This window comes from Dama dama, chromosome 9 (genome assembly GCF_033118175.1).
Source record: "Dama dama isolate Ldn47 chromosome 9, ASM3311817v1, whole genome shotgun sequence".
Taxonomy (NCBI): Eukaryota; Metazoa; Chordata; class Mammalia; order Artiodactyla; family Cervidae; genus Dama; species Dama dama.
Genome location: NC_083689.1, coordinates 20,677,025 through 20,694,000, shown reverse-complemented (window position 1 = coordinate 20,694,000; position 16,976 = coordinate 20,677,025). Strand labels below are relative to the sequence as shown.

The window sequence follows — 16,976 nt, the reverse complement described above, 5'->3', positions numbered from 1 at the left end:
TAAAATGGGGACAATGCTGCCTCTTTTCAAAAATCGGAAAAGGCAAACAGCAAAGATGAAATGAGGACAGGGGTGAAAAAGTGTCTGACACATAACAGGAAACTCAACAATCAGCTTGAGTGTTCGCACAGGCAGAAAAATGGCAAGTCCCATCCGTCCTCTGTAGAGTCATGGAAGGTGTCTACAAGACAAGGATGGGAGCCTTGACACAAGCCACAACACAGGGAAGCATTTAAGAAGCCTCTCTCAAACACTTACCGCATTCGTTGAACTTGTCTTTTAGCATCTTCCATGTAAAATCAAATGGGAGCTGAGGGGGGAGAAAAGGGGAACTGGTGAGTGATGCAACCAAATCCTCATGCAGAAACCTAAACTGTCTTGGGATGCCTTTAAAACCTCTCATTACACCCGGATACTGGCTGACCTTCACACTGCGATGATCAGCACAGAACAAGTCTGTCTGGGTGAGGTCCTAAACTAGCACAGCAAGTTCACTCCCTGTTATCTGCGGCAACTTCACACAGGGAACAGCTGCCCGTAGTGAACAGCCCACAGATCCACCGCACAGTGGCTAAAAGTTGTCCATCTGGTGATGATAATTCAGATACAGCCCTCTCCCACTCTGAACTGTCATGCCATGTATTTAGCAGCTCATCAAGCTGAGAGTTAAAAGAAAAAAAGCCCTCAAGTTCTCCAGATCATGGTCTTCTCTACCTAGTAGTCAGAGAAGCCTAGGATTTCAAAAAAACCCACTATTTCTGCTGCACAAGTGTCATAAGCTCCCATGTTCCCACCTCATTCTACTGACACCAAACCTTGGGGACAAAGACAAGCAAGGTGGCCTTGCATGCTCCTCAGCTCTCCTTCTGAGGCCATCTCCTCTCACTGCACTTCCTCCTGACCTCTGCCTCCCTCTTCCCCATGTGCACAGGGCCGAGATGTTCCTGAAGAGCCACTTACATTTCTCACAAATATCTGGCAGGCCTTCCTGGCCACCCCAGGGGCATGGCCTCCAGCTCCACCAAAGGAACCCGCGAAACTTCCTCCAAAGTTGCCACGCTCCATCTCGATGGCACGGTCAAAGCTGGCACCGCCACCGCCACCCATGGCCAGGCCCATGCGCTCAATGCCAGCGCCCAGGGCCGGGCCCATGGCAGGACCCATGCGCTCTAGGCTGTTGGCGCCCATGCGCTCCAGGCCCATACGCTCGAGACTGTTGGCGCCCATACGCTCCAGGCCCATGCGCTCCAGGTTGTTGGCGCCCATGCGCTCCAGGCCGGTGGCCATGCGATCCATCACGGGGCCCATGCGCTCCAGGCCTGCCCCCATGCCTGCGGGCACCATGCGCTCCATGCCCAGGCCCATGCGCTCGATGGCAGGGCCCATGCGCTCCACACCAGAGCCCATGCGCTCGATGGTCTGGCCCACACGGTCAATGGGCGCGGCCATTCGCTCGAGGCCAAAGCCCATGCCGGCACCCATGCGCTCCACGCCAGAGCCGATGCGCTCCATGGTCTGGCCCATGCGCTCGATGCTGGAGGCCATGTGGTCGAGGCCCAGGGGGCCCATGCGCTCGATGCCAGAGCCCATGCGCTCGACGGAGCCCATGCGGTCCATGACCAGGCCCATGCGCTCAATCTCGGAGCCCACACGATCCATGCCGTGGCCCAGGCCTGCGCCCATGCGTTCCATGCCGGCCCCCCCGATGCGGTCAATGCCGGGGCCCATCCTCTCAATTCCAGGGACACTGCCTCCGCCTCCACCTAAAACGGAGACACAGAATAGGTGTATATCAGGGGCTTGAGGACCTGTGTGCACACTGTGCCTGGAGGGCTCCCTGGTTGCAGAGGCCTGGGCACTACACAAGCTCAACCACGGTTCAGCAATAATTTATCACAGATAACCCTCAAATGTTGGCAACTGCTAAAGCTGAGTAGTGAGTACATCATTCTTCCTACTTCAGTGCCACAGTTAATTTCTATAGAAAAATTTAGAAGAGGGGAAAACCCACCCGAGGACTTTTATCAACAATGTCCTTCACATCACTTTAAGGGTGCTGATACCTGGGACAAGCTTTGTGAGCAACAGACATCAATTCCTGAAAACTCTGCAGTCTCCCCACCACCAGACATTATAGGGGTGGGGGACAGAAGCCCCACACTCAGCTGGTCACCCAACCAGTTTACATGGAGTATAAATAGTGCCAATTAGGACTGCTCACAAGCTCTATCATCTCCCAACCTGTCCTCTACAATGCCCTGCTGCTAACCAGTTTGGCTGCATGACCTTAGCACCTCCACGGCACAGAGAAGTTATTACACAGCCATGTGATCAGGAAGAGACAGAGAAAACCAAAATCAATACTAATACAGACCCTTATGTATGAATGAACACAGCCAACCACTTCCAATGAACCTCACTCTGTCAGGGAAACTGTCACCCGACTGTGCCATGTGTAACTCTGCCAGCTTTGAAGGAAAAAGCCAATGGCACTGCAGAGAAGATTCTGGAAGTGGCCTGGGATCAGTCCCTCACTGCCATGGTTCATGGTTCAGCTGGACACTGAACCACGGCAGGTCAGCAGGGCACAGGGACCCTGTGATACCTGCAGTTTTAGAGAGGAGGGTCTGCTCCATCACCAAGGCACCACCCACCAAGTTTTTCCACATGCAAAGCCCAAGGGTTCCTCTCATCCAAGTCTCACCACCACCACCACCAGCCTCTGAAAAATGAGCAGGTGAGCACTCAGCCTGCCATTACTGAATCAAGCAGCCAAGGCCAGGATGCAAATCAAGAAGAGGAAACATTCTTTGATTCTCTAACTGACCAAGGCCACGACCTTGCACAAGTCATGCCATTTCTCGGTGACTCTTTCCTTCGCTGAGTAACAACACACCAAGTGGCAAAATATAAACATAATTTTAAGTATATTAAACTTTCAGAGCCAAAATATCTCAGAAACTATAAAAATGTAACAAGTCTAGAGGGGGTGGATAGCACACCCAAAAGATTATCAAAAATGAGTGTGACACTCCAGATGCCAAGAGCGGCTGAGAACTAGGAAGAAACAGTACCCACATGGAATTCTAGAATCGGCCCACCACAGAGTAACTCCAGCAAGTGGAGTTAGCAAGGACGTGCCAAGATGCTCAGAGTCATAAGGGGGAAAAAAAAAAACCACTTTTTTTCTTTTCTGAAATAAGTGCATTTAGTTTTAGGTACCCGTCAAAAAAGGTGTACTAATGGAAGAATGTATTTCCATTATAGCATTCATCACTGGGCAGTGAGATTTCAGGTATTTACATTCTTCATAATTTTGTGAATTTGAGTACGTGTATACAGTCCATTTGTTATGATTAGGTGGTATACACTTTGATAATCAGGGAAGATATTTACTTCTAGCAATTTGCAATTTTACACCACTAGAAACAGAAAGCCCCCAAATCACATGGACATTCTGACAATGGCTAATGTGTACGCATTAAGTCATTTACTTTACAGACCGCCAACCCTATGAGGTAGGTACCATGATAGCCCCATTTTACAGCATGAAAAACAGAGAAGTTCAGTAACTTGCCAAGTGTCACACAGCTAAGAGAAGGCAGAGCTGGTTCCCCACCCCAGGCAGTCTATTTTGAGCCCATGCTTTCAGCACTACACTCTACTACCCCCAGTAACACAAGCCTATTCTAAACATCAAAACATCAAAACTAAGCGTTTCCTACCTCCTCCCTGCTTTGCAATGATCTCTCCTCTCTTCAGGGCATTACTTAGGATTTCTAAGGAAATCAGGAAGAAAAAAAAATTAGCCAAATTCCTCTATGGAAATAGAAATTTATCACAGATTCCAGAGCAGGACTACTACTAATTAAAAAAGGAAAGGGGGAGGGGTTGAGAAACACACACACAGACAAGGTCATTTTACTGGGAAGCTGTAAGAGTCCTGACGATGGGTCATGATGGCAGGGCCCATGGAGCTCCAGGCCCAGGCCCGGTCGGGAGGGCCTCTGGAAAGGCACCCATAAACTGAACTTGGAAAGTCACAGCAGGAATGGGGGTACCAGCAGCCCAGTTTTCTAAAGCCGGTCCAGACCCTCAGTACTTGCAGATTGAAGAGCGCATTCACCCGCCCATTTCCAGTCAACCCCTCACAGGTACCCTTCAACAAACTGCTGTAGCTACACTGAGAGTCCAAAGCATAAAAACCAGCAGTAACCGTGTGCAGCGGTGGAAGTTCGTCCCAGTCCACACACCAGGCCAGGCCAGGCGGTAGCCAACTGAACCCACCAGCCCTGTGTGGAGGGAGCTACATGTGATGGCGACCAAGTGACAGACGCCGCCGCAGGCAAACAAACCCCAATACGCTCAGCTGTCCAAAACAGCAATACTGCTGCTTGCTTGCTGGCAGTTCAGAAAAACCTATTTTAAGCTAGTTAGCGTTTCAGTTTCTTCTGGGTCTTTCATTATGTAAGAGAGACCTGTCCCCACCCTCTCACTGGTCTTGAAGAGTGCTAAGCAACATGGACAACAGCCACAGAGCACATCTCATACTGTGACCATGACCACGAGGAGACTGAACCCTTTGCCCTGCAGCTGTTTCAAGTGTTACAATTACCCGCTAAAGGAAGGGGGTGGGAAGGTACACCAAGAAACGGACCTCCCACCTGCAAGCAAGACCAGGGATTACTCTTGCATGACGCCTGGGAGCCTGCTCTGCATGCCCAGGCCTGTGGTATAGTTCCTATAACAGTACATGGAGCAAACCATTCCCTGCAAAAGACTTCGCAATCAGCTCACTACTGATTAGAAGAGAAAGACCGAATTATTTTCACAAAGGGCATTCACAGGCCTCTCTGCTCTGACTCTCAATTTTAATCTGTTCTTCCCATACAGGGTAGACCAACACCTCCAGCCCTCTCTGTGGGCATGGACCCTTCTACCATGCTGAAACCCAACCCTCCAGCATGCCCTGCAGTTCCTGCAGCCCCACCACTTCTACCAGTCTACTAGAGTGGTGCTTTTACAAATCCTAATACAGAGAAAACAAGAGCCTTTGTGTGGTGCTCACATGGTTGCCAAGAGCCCAAGGAGCCAGCATCTCCACGGCTCCCTCAATTAGGTCACTTCTCCGAGCTGACCTGTGGCGCTGCCCCAAGCCACTCTCAGCATTACCCCTAGGTGACAGCACACCCTTCAAGGTCAAGGATCCATCTACATCCCTATAGTACCAAGTACAGCTGTCTGCACAGAGAGGTAGAGATCTACTGCCTTGACAGGAAGGAAGGGACACCAAATGGCACACCAAAATGACCTGTCGAGTAAGCCACACAGAAATAAAAGGTCAGGAACTGAATCTGAAAAACAACCCAGGCAACTCCTCTGAAACCTGACTTCAAAATTTGATTTGTTACAAAGACCGTTTTGCTAACTTGGGTCTGATCCTAAGAAGCTAGAGAACAAAAGCTCTTTACTGTTGCCATGGCCACTGTGGGAAGCCTCAGGACAAACAGGACATGGTCTCAATCAGAGAGAAGGCCCAGAGGAGCAGGAGAGAACGAGGCCGGCAGTGGCCGTTCTGTGTTCCAGTCGGGAGAGGACAAGTTTCCTGGCACCACACGAGACGACCTCAGCAGGTCACCTGCTTCCTGGGCCACCACAGGACCTGGGGCAATGCTGACAGCCTCGTCAGAGCTGAGAGGTACCCAGAGCAACAAAGGATCAAGGCTCAAGAGGAGGAGAAAGTGCCTGAGGGAGCAAAGGAATGTGCCATTTTGTTCTCATCTACAAATTAGTATTTGCAGTCAAACGACAATAACTTATTTTTTTAATATCCCACCATTCCAAGACACAAAAACAAAGACAGTTATGGCAACAAGAAACTTGTAACTGACCTAATCACATATGCCCAAATTCTAAAGCTCTGGGATAATCGAAAATAAAGCAACGGTCATAACAAGCAAGCCAGGAAAAAATCTTGACTACCAGTCAGTGTCGACAAAAGAAAAGCCACTCAACTTTCCTAACCACCGATAGGGGGGTAATGAACCAAAGGTCAACTGGCTACTCTGAAAGAAACAGTTTTTAATAATTTCTGATTTTCATGAAGTAAACACAGAAGACTGGGTTCCCGGAAATAAGCTTCAGAATGCTGAACCCTGTCTCACTGACGACAAGTTTTCTAGGGCCTTCATAAAATCTAAGAATACAGCTTAGCTCACACAAACTAGACATAAAGAGCTTACAATTCTCACACCTAGCCACAGGTGTCCCACAGAGACAGAGGCTGAGCACTCTTTGAGGCTAGCACCTAGCAGCCGCCTATCTGCTCAGGATGAGATACCAGTGAAGATGGGGGAAGGGGGCATGTGTGTGGGGGAGTGTTATCCACGCTCTAAATCTCCTCTGAGAGAAACAAACTCTAGAGCCCATGAATAGCCAATCTCTTTGTTCCACACTAATTAACAGAGGAGAATTAGGCTGACAGATTCTCAGAAACATCTAAACTAAAAACAGGGGAAGCCAACTATGGAAAAGTAAAGAATATACTGCTCTGCAAACTAACCAAAACTACATTTAGATGAGCCCAATACGCAAAGCCTTCCAACATTAGGAAACTTCCCTGGTTCACCAAGGGCTGTTTCACATGCAAGAGCAAGCACACCCTCATTCAACTGGAACCCTATAGGCCACTGGGCTAAGGATACTCATACCTGCCCCCCGCCCCCCTCGCTGAGCCTTGACAATCTTCCCCATGACTAGAGAGCCACAACCTCACATAAACACAGCAGTCTTAAATCCACAGCAAGAAAACACCTTATACCAATGTGAAAAAAGTAGCCACTGAAAAGACTAAAAGAATAGTGCTGCTGCTATCAATAAAAAATTCAAAGACCAAAAAGTTTGTATCAGGTCTAAAAAACATACAATTTTTTAAAAGCCTTCAGAAAAATAGCTGACTTTGCCTAAGAACCTCCCAACATCAGGGTGAGCCTGCACCCCTGGGGGGTTGACCCTGACCACATGGGGTCCATGGGGCCTTCTTACCCATTCCTCTGCCAAGGGGCTCTCCAAAGCTTCGAGACATTCCCATCTGCTTTCTGGCAAAGTCTCTCTCAAATCCTCCACCCATGCCACGCTCCATCTCTGTGGAAAAAAACATTACCCTCGGCCTTTCCAGGAATGCCATTATGTTTTAGACATTAAACCCAAAAACTATAGATACACAACCACCAGCAAGTCAGCACGTTTAGCTCTCTACAGGAAACCAGTATTCATCCTCTATTCCTTAAAAAAGCAAGTCACCACAAATGAATCCCTGAAAATACCCTACCTTTAGTCCACTGAGAAGGACTTACTTCCACTTACATCACAGTCACACAGAGGGTGCACCTAGGACCCGCTCCTGCAGTAGCTGGCGTGGGAAGGCTGCAGGAGAGCCTGCCCAGGTCACACACAGCAGCAGCAGCAGCAGCTACCAGCTCTGGGGCACCCCTCCGTGCCTGCCTGGCCCAGGGCCTTTACATGTGCTATGATTTCATGGACTCCTCACAATCAGCCTGCACACCTGCATCAACCTCCACCACTACTGGTCCCAAACTGAGGCTCAATGACTGAGAAACTCAACTGATGTCACATGCTCCATAAGGAGGGAGGCAAAGGCTGGAACCTAAATCCAACACAGAAGTCCACGGTCCAGTCACCAGCACAACCACCAGAACAGAAAGATGCCTGTGGACAGACAACACAACTGCTCTTCCAATAACTGGAGCAGTTTCATCTATATAATGGGGTTTGGGAACTTCATTCTTCTACACTGACTGCAGGAATACTTGGTATTTTTTCACAACGTCTTCTAGAAACAAAGGTCTCAGCTCCTGTGCGGAAAAAGCCCCGCCACAGCTGTCACCTGTTTGAGAAACCCTTTCAGGATTCCTGTCACTGGCTACTTCTTCCCTTGTATATTCCTCTAAAGCAAGACAGAGTGTCATCACACTGTCTCCTTTCCATATTGAAAGGTCCTTGGAAAATCTGGTTATTAATTTCCTCCTGAGAAACGTCAGGTGTACAGGTGCTACAGAATGGATGCTTTTTATTGCACAATTACAAAAAATGCAGCTGGAGCCCCTGTACTTTCAATGAAGCAAATGAATGCATTACGAATTTACAAACATGGAAGCAGGCCAGCATCATTAATTAATAAGATGCAGCAGGTAACAGCAGTGGACTTCAGTCACAATTTGAATCCACCCCACTAAGCGTTACAGGTTGGTGGCTCGCTATCTGCTGGAAATACATCTAACTCAGGCAAGCCTGTGTATGGTAGGCAGAAGAGAAATCCCAGAGTGGTAACGGATGGGAGCTCTGCCGTGCACCTTTAATCCTTATCATAAGCCCGTGAAGAAGGCAACATCCCCCAACAAAGAAGTCATATGCAGGCATTAACGGGTTGGCAAAGGCCTCAGAACTTATCCTCCCGACCGCCAGCAGACTGCAGAGCACAGGGAGCACTACACACTCCCATGTACGCCCCCCAACACAGAAATGGGGGCAAAGAGCCAGAGCAAGAACTTTCACTGTCAAACACTGCATCAAACCAAGCATTGCTTGGTGTGTGATGACCTTCCCATTTAAAAATTTTTGTATGTATCCTAAGATTTGACCTTCACTGGTTTGTTGACTGGCCCTGAAAATCTGATCTCTAACAGTATAATGTTGTCAGCACCCATGACTATAATGGGACGGCATCATGATCATCAACTAAACATTAAATTAAATCTGACACATCTTTATCAACTTCTCCAGTGACTGAAACCTTCCTTGGACCCAGTGCCCAAGGACTCTGAAGCCAATTCAACCCGAATCTCAAAACAGCTCCAATGCACAAAGCCTCCAACTCCCTGCTGCAGAGGATGGAGGAGGAGGACTCTGAGTATCTGGATCTGAGAACATCCAAGAACACAAAAGCAACAACACATCCTCCACTATGGCTCTTCAAGACACTCAGCACTTGGAACCTTGAATCACCAGGCTCACAAGCGTAACTGCTGAATTCCATCGGCCAGGTTACCCAAGACTTTGTCCCCATGGCTCAGCATAGGCCGACCCTTGTTTCCATCAACTTCTAAATCTTATCACTCCACTCCTCAGAGCAACAACCCAAATCTCCTTTTTAATGGTTCATCTGCTCTGAGCAAATACTTATCAAGCCAGACTTGTCCAAGTCTTACTTTTTATTAAAAATCCCATGCACACATGAGCTAAAGACAACCTAAAAGTACACTGGAAACACAAACCTCTGTTCCTTCATTTCTTATTATTCTTCCTATATCTTTTCATCTAAAACAAGGTACTCCATGAAGAAGAAGGGCAGCTTATTCAATAGGAATCTGTCTTTCCAGTATGATAGTTACTATCTATCCTAGTGAGGTTCTCTCTTCCTCTATATAGTCTTCACATGGTATGTTACACAGACCAGCAAAGAAACATTTAAACCCAAATCCTTAAATGTATACTGAGTTATAGCAGAAGTTAACAAAACACTGTAAATCAACTATAGTTCAGTTTTAAAAGTTAAAAAAACAAAAAAAACCCACCAACAAAAAAACCTCCAGCCCCAAATTCTTAATAACTTCTCATTCCACAAAAGTTTGTAAAAGAGCAGCATTCCCAAAGGTGTGGATCACAGAGGAGTTCAGAAAGACAGACTCTCAAAAGCAGCAAGATCTTCATGGCCCTCTATTAGCCCTATTTGGGGGAGGGGGAGGGTGGGAGGGAGTGGTGTCTATGTTGGAGACAATTCTAAAAGGCAGGATCTCAGATTAAGAGCCAAGCTCTGGAGTCAGACAGCCTGGGTCCACATTCCATCATTACTAGCCATGTGACCTTAGGCAAGTCACTCTGGGCCTCAATTTCCAATGAAATGGGGATAATAGTACCTACACATCATATGGTTCTTGCAAGGACTAAATGAAATAACAGTGTTATCAATATACTTGACATAACTATGTCTCAGTTATTAAGATGGGAGGCCTATATGATTTAAACAGTAGTACACCAAATTTCACATGATTTAAACAAATGCTGCATCCACTCCCAATTTGCAGACATCAGAGCAGATGATCACGCCTCACCCAGTGCAGCACTCCAGAGGAGACAAGTGCTGGAGGCCACAGGAATGCTTTAAAGTTTTTAAAGTTTTATTGGACAATTACTGGGAAGATCTGAAACAGAAGACCTCAAGAGTTTAGTAACTAAGAGAATGAACACTTGCCTACCATTAAATCTAGCTTCTGGAAAACCAACTATTTAAGACAATTCAAAGTTATCAGATTCAGTACAAAAGTGGGAGGGTGAAATCACTTATTAAAAATCGGTCTGCTGCCTAAAGGTCACCTAGAACCAACAGCCAGCAAAGGGTAGGTAGGTACACAGCTCTTACCATTTATTCTGCCCATGTTCATCCCAGATCCAAATCGACCCATGTTTTCCATACCACCACCAAAGGGTCCTTCCATGCCTGAAAGAGACATATTTACATTTTAGCAGCAGCCCAACAAGACTCAAAGTGAACAGGAAACGAAAACGTTTTCACAAGTTTCACCTAGGGCATGTGCTGCCAGAAACTTACCAAGTCCTAAGGGCTTTTGGAGAAAAAAGGCTAAAGCCCTTACTTAAAAATCACTATCTTCAAAAGGCTGATCTGATCCAATCCAGTCAATGAACAGACAAGCAAAGAGAGACCCAGAGAGATGGAGTGACTTGCCCAAGGTCACAGAGCTAGTTAGTGAGAAAGCCAGAACCAAAAGCCAAGTCGTCCAATAGAAGGATCAATGGGTAAAAGTAATCTCTAGACTTAAACTGTTTGGAAACTGAAGTGAAAATTTCATGCAGGGCTTAAGAGAAAAGGAAAAGGGAAGAAAAGAGGGGGGACCATACCTAAAAGTAGTTACATTCATACTTCATTTGAGTTGTCTTACCTCCCATTTTATTTATTCCAAATCCTATGCCTTCCATTCCCATTCCTTAAAAAGAAAAAGTCAATGCAAACTAAAATTATGTCAAAGCCGTAATGTTTGAACTTAAAAAAGCACAAGAAATTTCAAACAGCAAAAAATATCCCTGACTCCAAATATATTTTAATTGTCAAGGGGGAAAAAAAAAAGGGGTGGGGGCTCTTCCATTTCAACTAATTATAACTAGTACATTCCAAAAAAGCAACTTATGCCTTTAACTAAATAATCATCATGTGACTCAAAATTTGATAATGTTCACAGTTTCATTAAATGACCAAATTAGACATGAAATGTTAAGTATTAGGAAGAGACTAAGGCACTTTTTAGAAGCTTACTTCAGGGAACAGAAGTAGATTTAAAAATCTCCTTTAAAGGTAAAATTCTCTAAATAAAGAGCAGTTCCTAAAAACACTGAGGCTTCCCTCTCCTCAACCCCAGACTTTCCTCTGAGGTGTCAGGTCAGGGGATGTGGTGGTGTTCAGATCGGTAGAGCCACCTGAAACACTTTCGTCCGCCCCAGAGCTTAATCTTGGAGGGAGACAAAGGAAAAGCAGAACTGACAGTAGTAGGGTTGAGGGCATCCATCTTGCAATTCAAACAACTGCAAGCAAGACATAAGTCTGAGGCCATAAAAATGCAGTATATTTAAATGATATATGAATGCCTCATTGCATGAAAACACCGAAAAGTGAAGTTCAAAGTTCATTCTACATGTCAAAGCTTTTATTCGTTAGCTACTGCTTTTCTTCTTAGACAGGCCTAGGAGAGCTATGCAATCATGCGACGAGGCCCTCCATGTCTTTCTGCATCTGCCAATGGCCCTGCCTCGAGAAGCCCTGTAAACACCAGGTGACAGCCCACAGGCGTCTGGGAGATACACGGTGGCAGTGAGGTGGTCCCAAGATCAGGAATTTCTGTCACTAACTGATAGTGTGACCTTGAGCAAGACCATCTCTCTGGCTTGCCTCCTCTTTTCTAAAGGCTCAACTGAGTATCTCAGCTCAGAAGGACTTCTGAGGATAAAACGCAAAGCACAATAGCTTTAGAAAGAAGTATTCACTTGGTAAAAATCCAAAATACTGCCTTAATCAAAACGCTAGTCGCTCAGTCATGTCTGACTCCTTGTGACCCTCCAGGCTCCTCTGTCCATAGAATTCTTTAGGCAAGAATACTGGAGTGGGTTGCCATTTCCTTCTCCAGGGATCTTCCCGACCCAGGGATTGAATCCATGTCTCCTGCATTGCAGGTGGATTCTTTACTGTCTGAGTCACCAGGGAAGCCCAGTTAAAATGAATCAAATAAGGAAGGAATTAATTTTATCCCAATATGAGCCTCATTCCACTTGAACTATTTAATCAATGTCCAATTATCCCCAAAATTAACTTAATAACTTTAACTTTCCCAGAAATCCCCAGTCAAGAGGCACACTGTACTTCTTACCTGCAGGTCCCAGGTTGCCCATTCCAATGCCTTTATTCAAATGGTTGGCATCAATAGGCTGCCCTCCTGGTCCTAACCCCATGCCAATACCACCAAGTCCATCTGAAAGGAAATGAGAAAGTCAGAGTATTGATTCTACTTCCTTAGGAAGCCCTGACCCTCAAAATTAAAAAGAGCCTTTGTTTACTGCGTAGTAGCTGTTACACTCGCCCCACCACCCACCTGTACCACCAAATCCAGAGCCTAATCCATGATGCAACATTGGCGTATTTGGGAGCTCTCCCTTTAAAGGCATAAGCTCTCATAAAACATCAGGGACTAGAATGTGTGATCTATATAAAATGAGCACAACTAAAAATCAGTTCATGAGAAAACTACATCGAAGAACTGTGAACAACCCACATAGTGGCAAGCTGTGAGCACCTACTTGTTTCCCTGAATAGTAAAATGAGAAATGTTTAATCAGAAAAGGCAACTGGAGATCTCAGACAGCAAACAGCACAAATATGCCCAACCCTCATCTCTCAACCTGGTGACCCAAAGGACTTTTCTCCGGAAAAACAATGTTAAAACCAGCCAATTAACACACTGACCTTAGGCTATTTTCTGACTCTGCTGCAGGTGGTTTGAGTAATGAAGCTAGTGTATCCAAGGAACCCATCTACTACCCAGAAAGCTTCCTAAGCCAAGGATCGTACCCTACCCACAGAATACAGGCTGACCTCAAAGCAGCCAACAAGGCCTCAGAGTGTAAGATACCTGCAATGCTCTGGGTGATCATGGCTTGGAGGCTAAGACCAGGTGAGATTTTTTTTAATAGGAACAAAGTTCACTTAAAAAAAAAAACACCTGACACCAGTTCTCCAATTTTAATCTGATTAACATCCCTGTTCTGAAACTGCACATAAACAGCAGCAACAGCTCACCAAGGTTACTTACTCCCCAAAGCACTGAAGTCAACCCGAAGATTTTCTGGGGAAACCAAAAGCCACAGATAATGGGCTCCCTGGAGCCCAGGGTGCCAGTCTGGCTGCCAAGCAGCCCTTACCCCCTCCTCCAGGCACAAAGTCAACAAGAGCCAGCACCCTGTTCCTGGTAATCACCGCAGGAGACCGCAGATGATGACAAGGACACGGGTCCATCTCGAAATAATGCTAACTTTGAACAGATAACCCATCTTATATTCGTGAAACCATGGACTTCCCCTCAAAAATCTGTCTCTACTATGCTTCTATAATCCTAAACTGCAAACAAGAATTAGTATGCTAGTCTAGGCTCCCATTCAATTCAACCTCTGAAGCATTAGGCATGAGCCACTGCTCCAGACAGGAAGTGGCCCTGGCTGGCCCTCCGAACACCTCCACCCCACAGCCTCAAGTGAGGAAAAGTCCTCTCTCACAGAAACCTGCTGGTCTTGCCCTCTCCCAACCCCCAGTGTGCCTCCCACAGGTCGTCCTGCCTGTACTGCTGATACACAGCCCCCCATGCTACCACAACCCCTCCCCTCCACTGCCGGCTATGCTCAGGCTCCCTGCCCTTCTGTGGGCCTGCCCGGGATGACGTCACCATTACCCGCTCTTCCCACCTATGCCTTCCCTGCTCCAGGATGGACTTTCACCTGGATGTCACAAATAACCCTATATAAAAATTCTGACTGTTATACTTCACACACCATAAACTTCACCCTTTCTCCAGGACCTGGCAATCACAATCCACCTGTCTATGAACTCGCCTATTTGAGACATTTCCAATAGACAGAATCAAAGTTCATCCATACTGTAGCACATTACCAGTACTTCATTTCTTTTTTTATGGCTGACTAATAGTCCACTGTATAGATTTACCATGTTTTATTTACCCATTCATCAGCTGAAACCATACAGTCATGAACATCTGTGTACAGGTTTCTGTGTAGGTATAAGGTTTCAGCTCTTTTGTAGTGAACACCTAAGAGTGGGACTGCTGGGCCATATGGTAATAACCAATCTCTTCTGAACCCAAGCGCAAGCTGGCTTTCATTTTTTTTTTTGCAGTTTGTTTCTTCCCAGCTACACCATCTGTGTCCTGGGCAGCCTGCCTCACTGCAATGTAATCCTAACAACCCTTCCTACATTGTCTCTCTGCTCATTTTTTCACCCCGAAAAAATTTATAAGGAAAACAATCTTTTTGAATGTTTTGTTCAAGAACAGTCTAGATAACTGCAGACTGACAGCCCAAGTTCAAAGGTAATTGTAATTTTCTGGTTAGAATATATCAAATTCAAAATCGTAGCCATAATAATTGAGACACTTACGGGGAAGTTGTTGTGGACGCTCAGGAGGGAAAAAATCTCCCTTTGGTAAGGCCCTCTCATCCTGAAAGAGAGAGTGAAGAAATCTCAGTATTCCCTACAGCACTGCCAGCAACAGCAAAAGCTGAAAACAATTCCTATCAACAAAGGACGGATCAGAGACATGAAGATACACCCATGCCATGGAAGAACATGTCAAGTATAAATAAAAAAATACGGGGGGAAAAAAAAAGAATATGGGAGAGTTGCGACCTTCGTGTAAAGGGGGAAAGATAAAAAATAAACGTTCACATCACTATGGGGGAAGAATGGGACCTGGACACAAAGTAAGAGAAAGACTCTCATGCTCAACTTTTCATGTGTTCTGACTTTTGAATCATATGAAAGTCGCTCAGTCGTGTTTGACTCTTGGTGACCCCATGAACTGTCCATGGAATTCTCTAGGCCAGAACACTGGAGTGGGTAGCCTTTCCCTTCTCCAGGGGATCTTCCCAAGCCAGGGATCAAACCGAGGTCTCCCGCATTGCAGGCAAATTCTTTACCAGCTGAGCCACAAGGGAAGCCTAAGAATACTGGAGTGGGTAGCCTATTCCCTCTCCAGCGGATCTTCCCAACCCAGGAATCGAACCAGGGTCTCCTGCATTGCAGGTGGATTCTTTACCAACTGAGCTATCAGGCAGATCACGTGAAGCAATTATCTATTCAAAAAGCTAAAGTGAACGCTTAAAGGAACGAAATAAATCCTTAGTAGGTTCTTCTATTTTCTTCCTGATCTTCAGTCCTAACTAGATGACCCTCAGCACGCTCCAGTCATGCCTGCGTTAATCATTAATACTGTTATCTTTGGCATCTTTGGCACAGCCACAGCTGGGCTAATGTTTATACTAAAATGCTCCAAAAGAACTTTAAAGGCTTTCTGAATCAGACTTCATTATGTTTACAACAGATAGGATGCTAACCAAACATACTTCAATACTCTGAAAATTGGAAACCTATGTATACAACCATTCTCTGAAACCAACAACTACTTGCTCAAGCAGGATACTCCAGCGACTCCTGATCATGCAAAGGAAAAAATATCTGAAGAACTGCATGAGCAAAAAGTTGTTATTTCTGTCATAAATTTGCTCAACATACTGCACACTTTGACTCAGACTGATCCATAAATAGAGCACAATGGCTATGTGCACGTACACTCTTAACAATCCCATGTTTCTGCTAACCTTATTTGAGTATACTAAAGAGAAAAAGATCCTCGGAATTCCCTGGTGGTCCAGTAGTTAAGAATCCACCTGCCAACGCAGGGAACACGGATTCAATCCCTTGTCCAGGAAGATTCCACATGCCACAAAGCAACTCAGCCCATGAACCAAACTACTGGTCCATGTGCCCTAGAGCCTGTGCTACACAGTAAGAGAAGCCACTGCAATGAGAAGGCCTGTGCACCACAACTAGTGCGTAGCCCTCACTCCCAGCAACTAGAGAAAGTCAGAGTGCAGCAACAAAGATCCAGCACAACCAATAAATAAATAAAAGATCCTATTAACTTACCATTTTCACGTGCATTGGTCTGTCAAACAGCAGCTGGCCATTAAACATAGCTGATATTACAATTAAGGCTATTTCTTGCAATTCTAAAAACATGCATAGCAAGAGAGAAATACCCAAGAGAAAAACACTCCAACTGCTGCCACCACCAGTCCCTCTAGGTAGTAAATTTATGAGTAATTTTGATTCCTGCTTATACTTTCGAGTATTTGTTCCTACAGTAAGCATAAAAGCAGCAATAAACAAGGCTCAAGGGGGATAAAAGGAAACCTCTGCTTACTCCTTAGGTGTGTGATCTTCATTCATAAAACCTTACACTTCTCACTAAACCATGCTCCTCTTAAAAAGCACTCACATCAGGGACTCCCTTCACCGTCCAACGGTTCAACTTCATGCTTCCAATGCAAAGGAAGCAGATTCGATCCCTGCTTAGCAAACTAAGATTCCATGTGCTACATGAACTCCCCCTTCCCCCACTGCCGCCCCGCAAAAAAAAAAAAAAAGGAGAAAAGCACTGACATCAGTTTTCCCAGTGTGTCCAACAGGCCTGGTGTTCTAGCATGTTTTGAAGTACCGTGTTTTCTGGGTAATATACTCAGTGACAATCTTACCGGAGTTTAAGACCAGTGTTCATGTGTGGTATTCTCTCTGCGGTCACTCTAGAGTGAGCGGCCTAGGGTCAGAG

General features: G+C 45.8%; 1 protein-coding gene across 12 annotated transcripts in view; it reads right to left on the bottom strand.

Moving 5' to 3' along the window:
• The window catches only part of HNRNPM (heterogeneous nuclear ribonucleoprotein M), an 89,107-nt gene that overhangs the window by 1,711 nt on the left and 70,420 nt on the right, over positions 1-16,976 (bottom strand). For 3 of the 12 annotated variants that reach the window (XM_061150507.1, XM_061150499.1, XM_061150503.1), the window contains 9 exons: positions 16,295-16,344; positions 14,747-14,807; positions 12,453-12,554; positions 10,977-11,021; positions 10,439-10,516; positions 7,045-7,143; positions 3,726-3,779; positions 961-1,763; positions 259-310 (listed from right to left, as the gene is read on the bottom strand). In XM_061150507.1, the coding sequence (XP_061006490.1) occupies positions 259-310; positions 961-1,763; positions 3,726-3,779; positions 7,045-7,143; positions 10,439-10,516; positions 10,977-11,021; positions 12,453-12,554; positions 14,747-14,807; positions 16,295-16,344 (1,344 nt within the window). The remainder of the gene's footprint in view (positions 1-258; positions 311-960; positions 1,764-3,725; positions 3,780-7,044; positions 7,144-10,438; positions 10,517-10,976; positions 11,022-12,452; positions 12,555-14,746; positions 14,808-16,294; positions 16,345-16,976) is intronic. The other 9 variants (XM_061150508.1, XM_061150510.1, XM_061150511.1 and 6 more) reach the window with 6 other exon arrangements.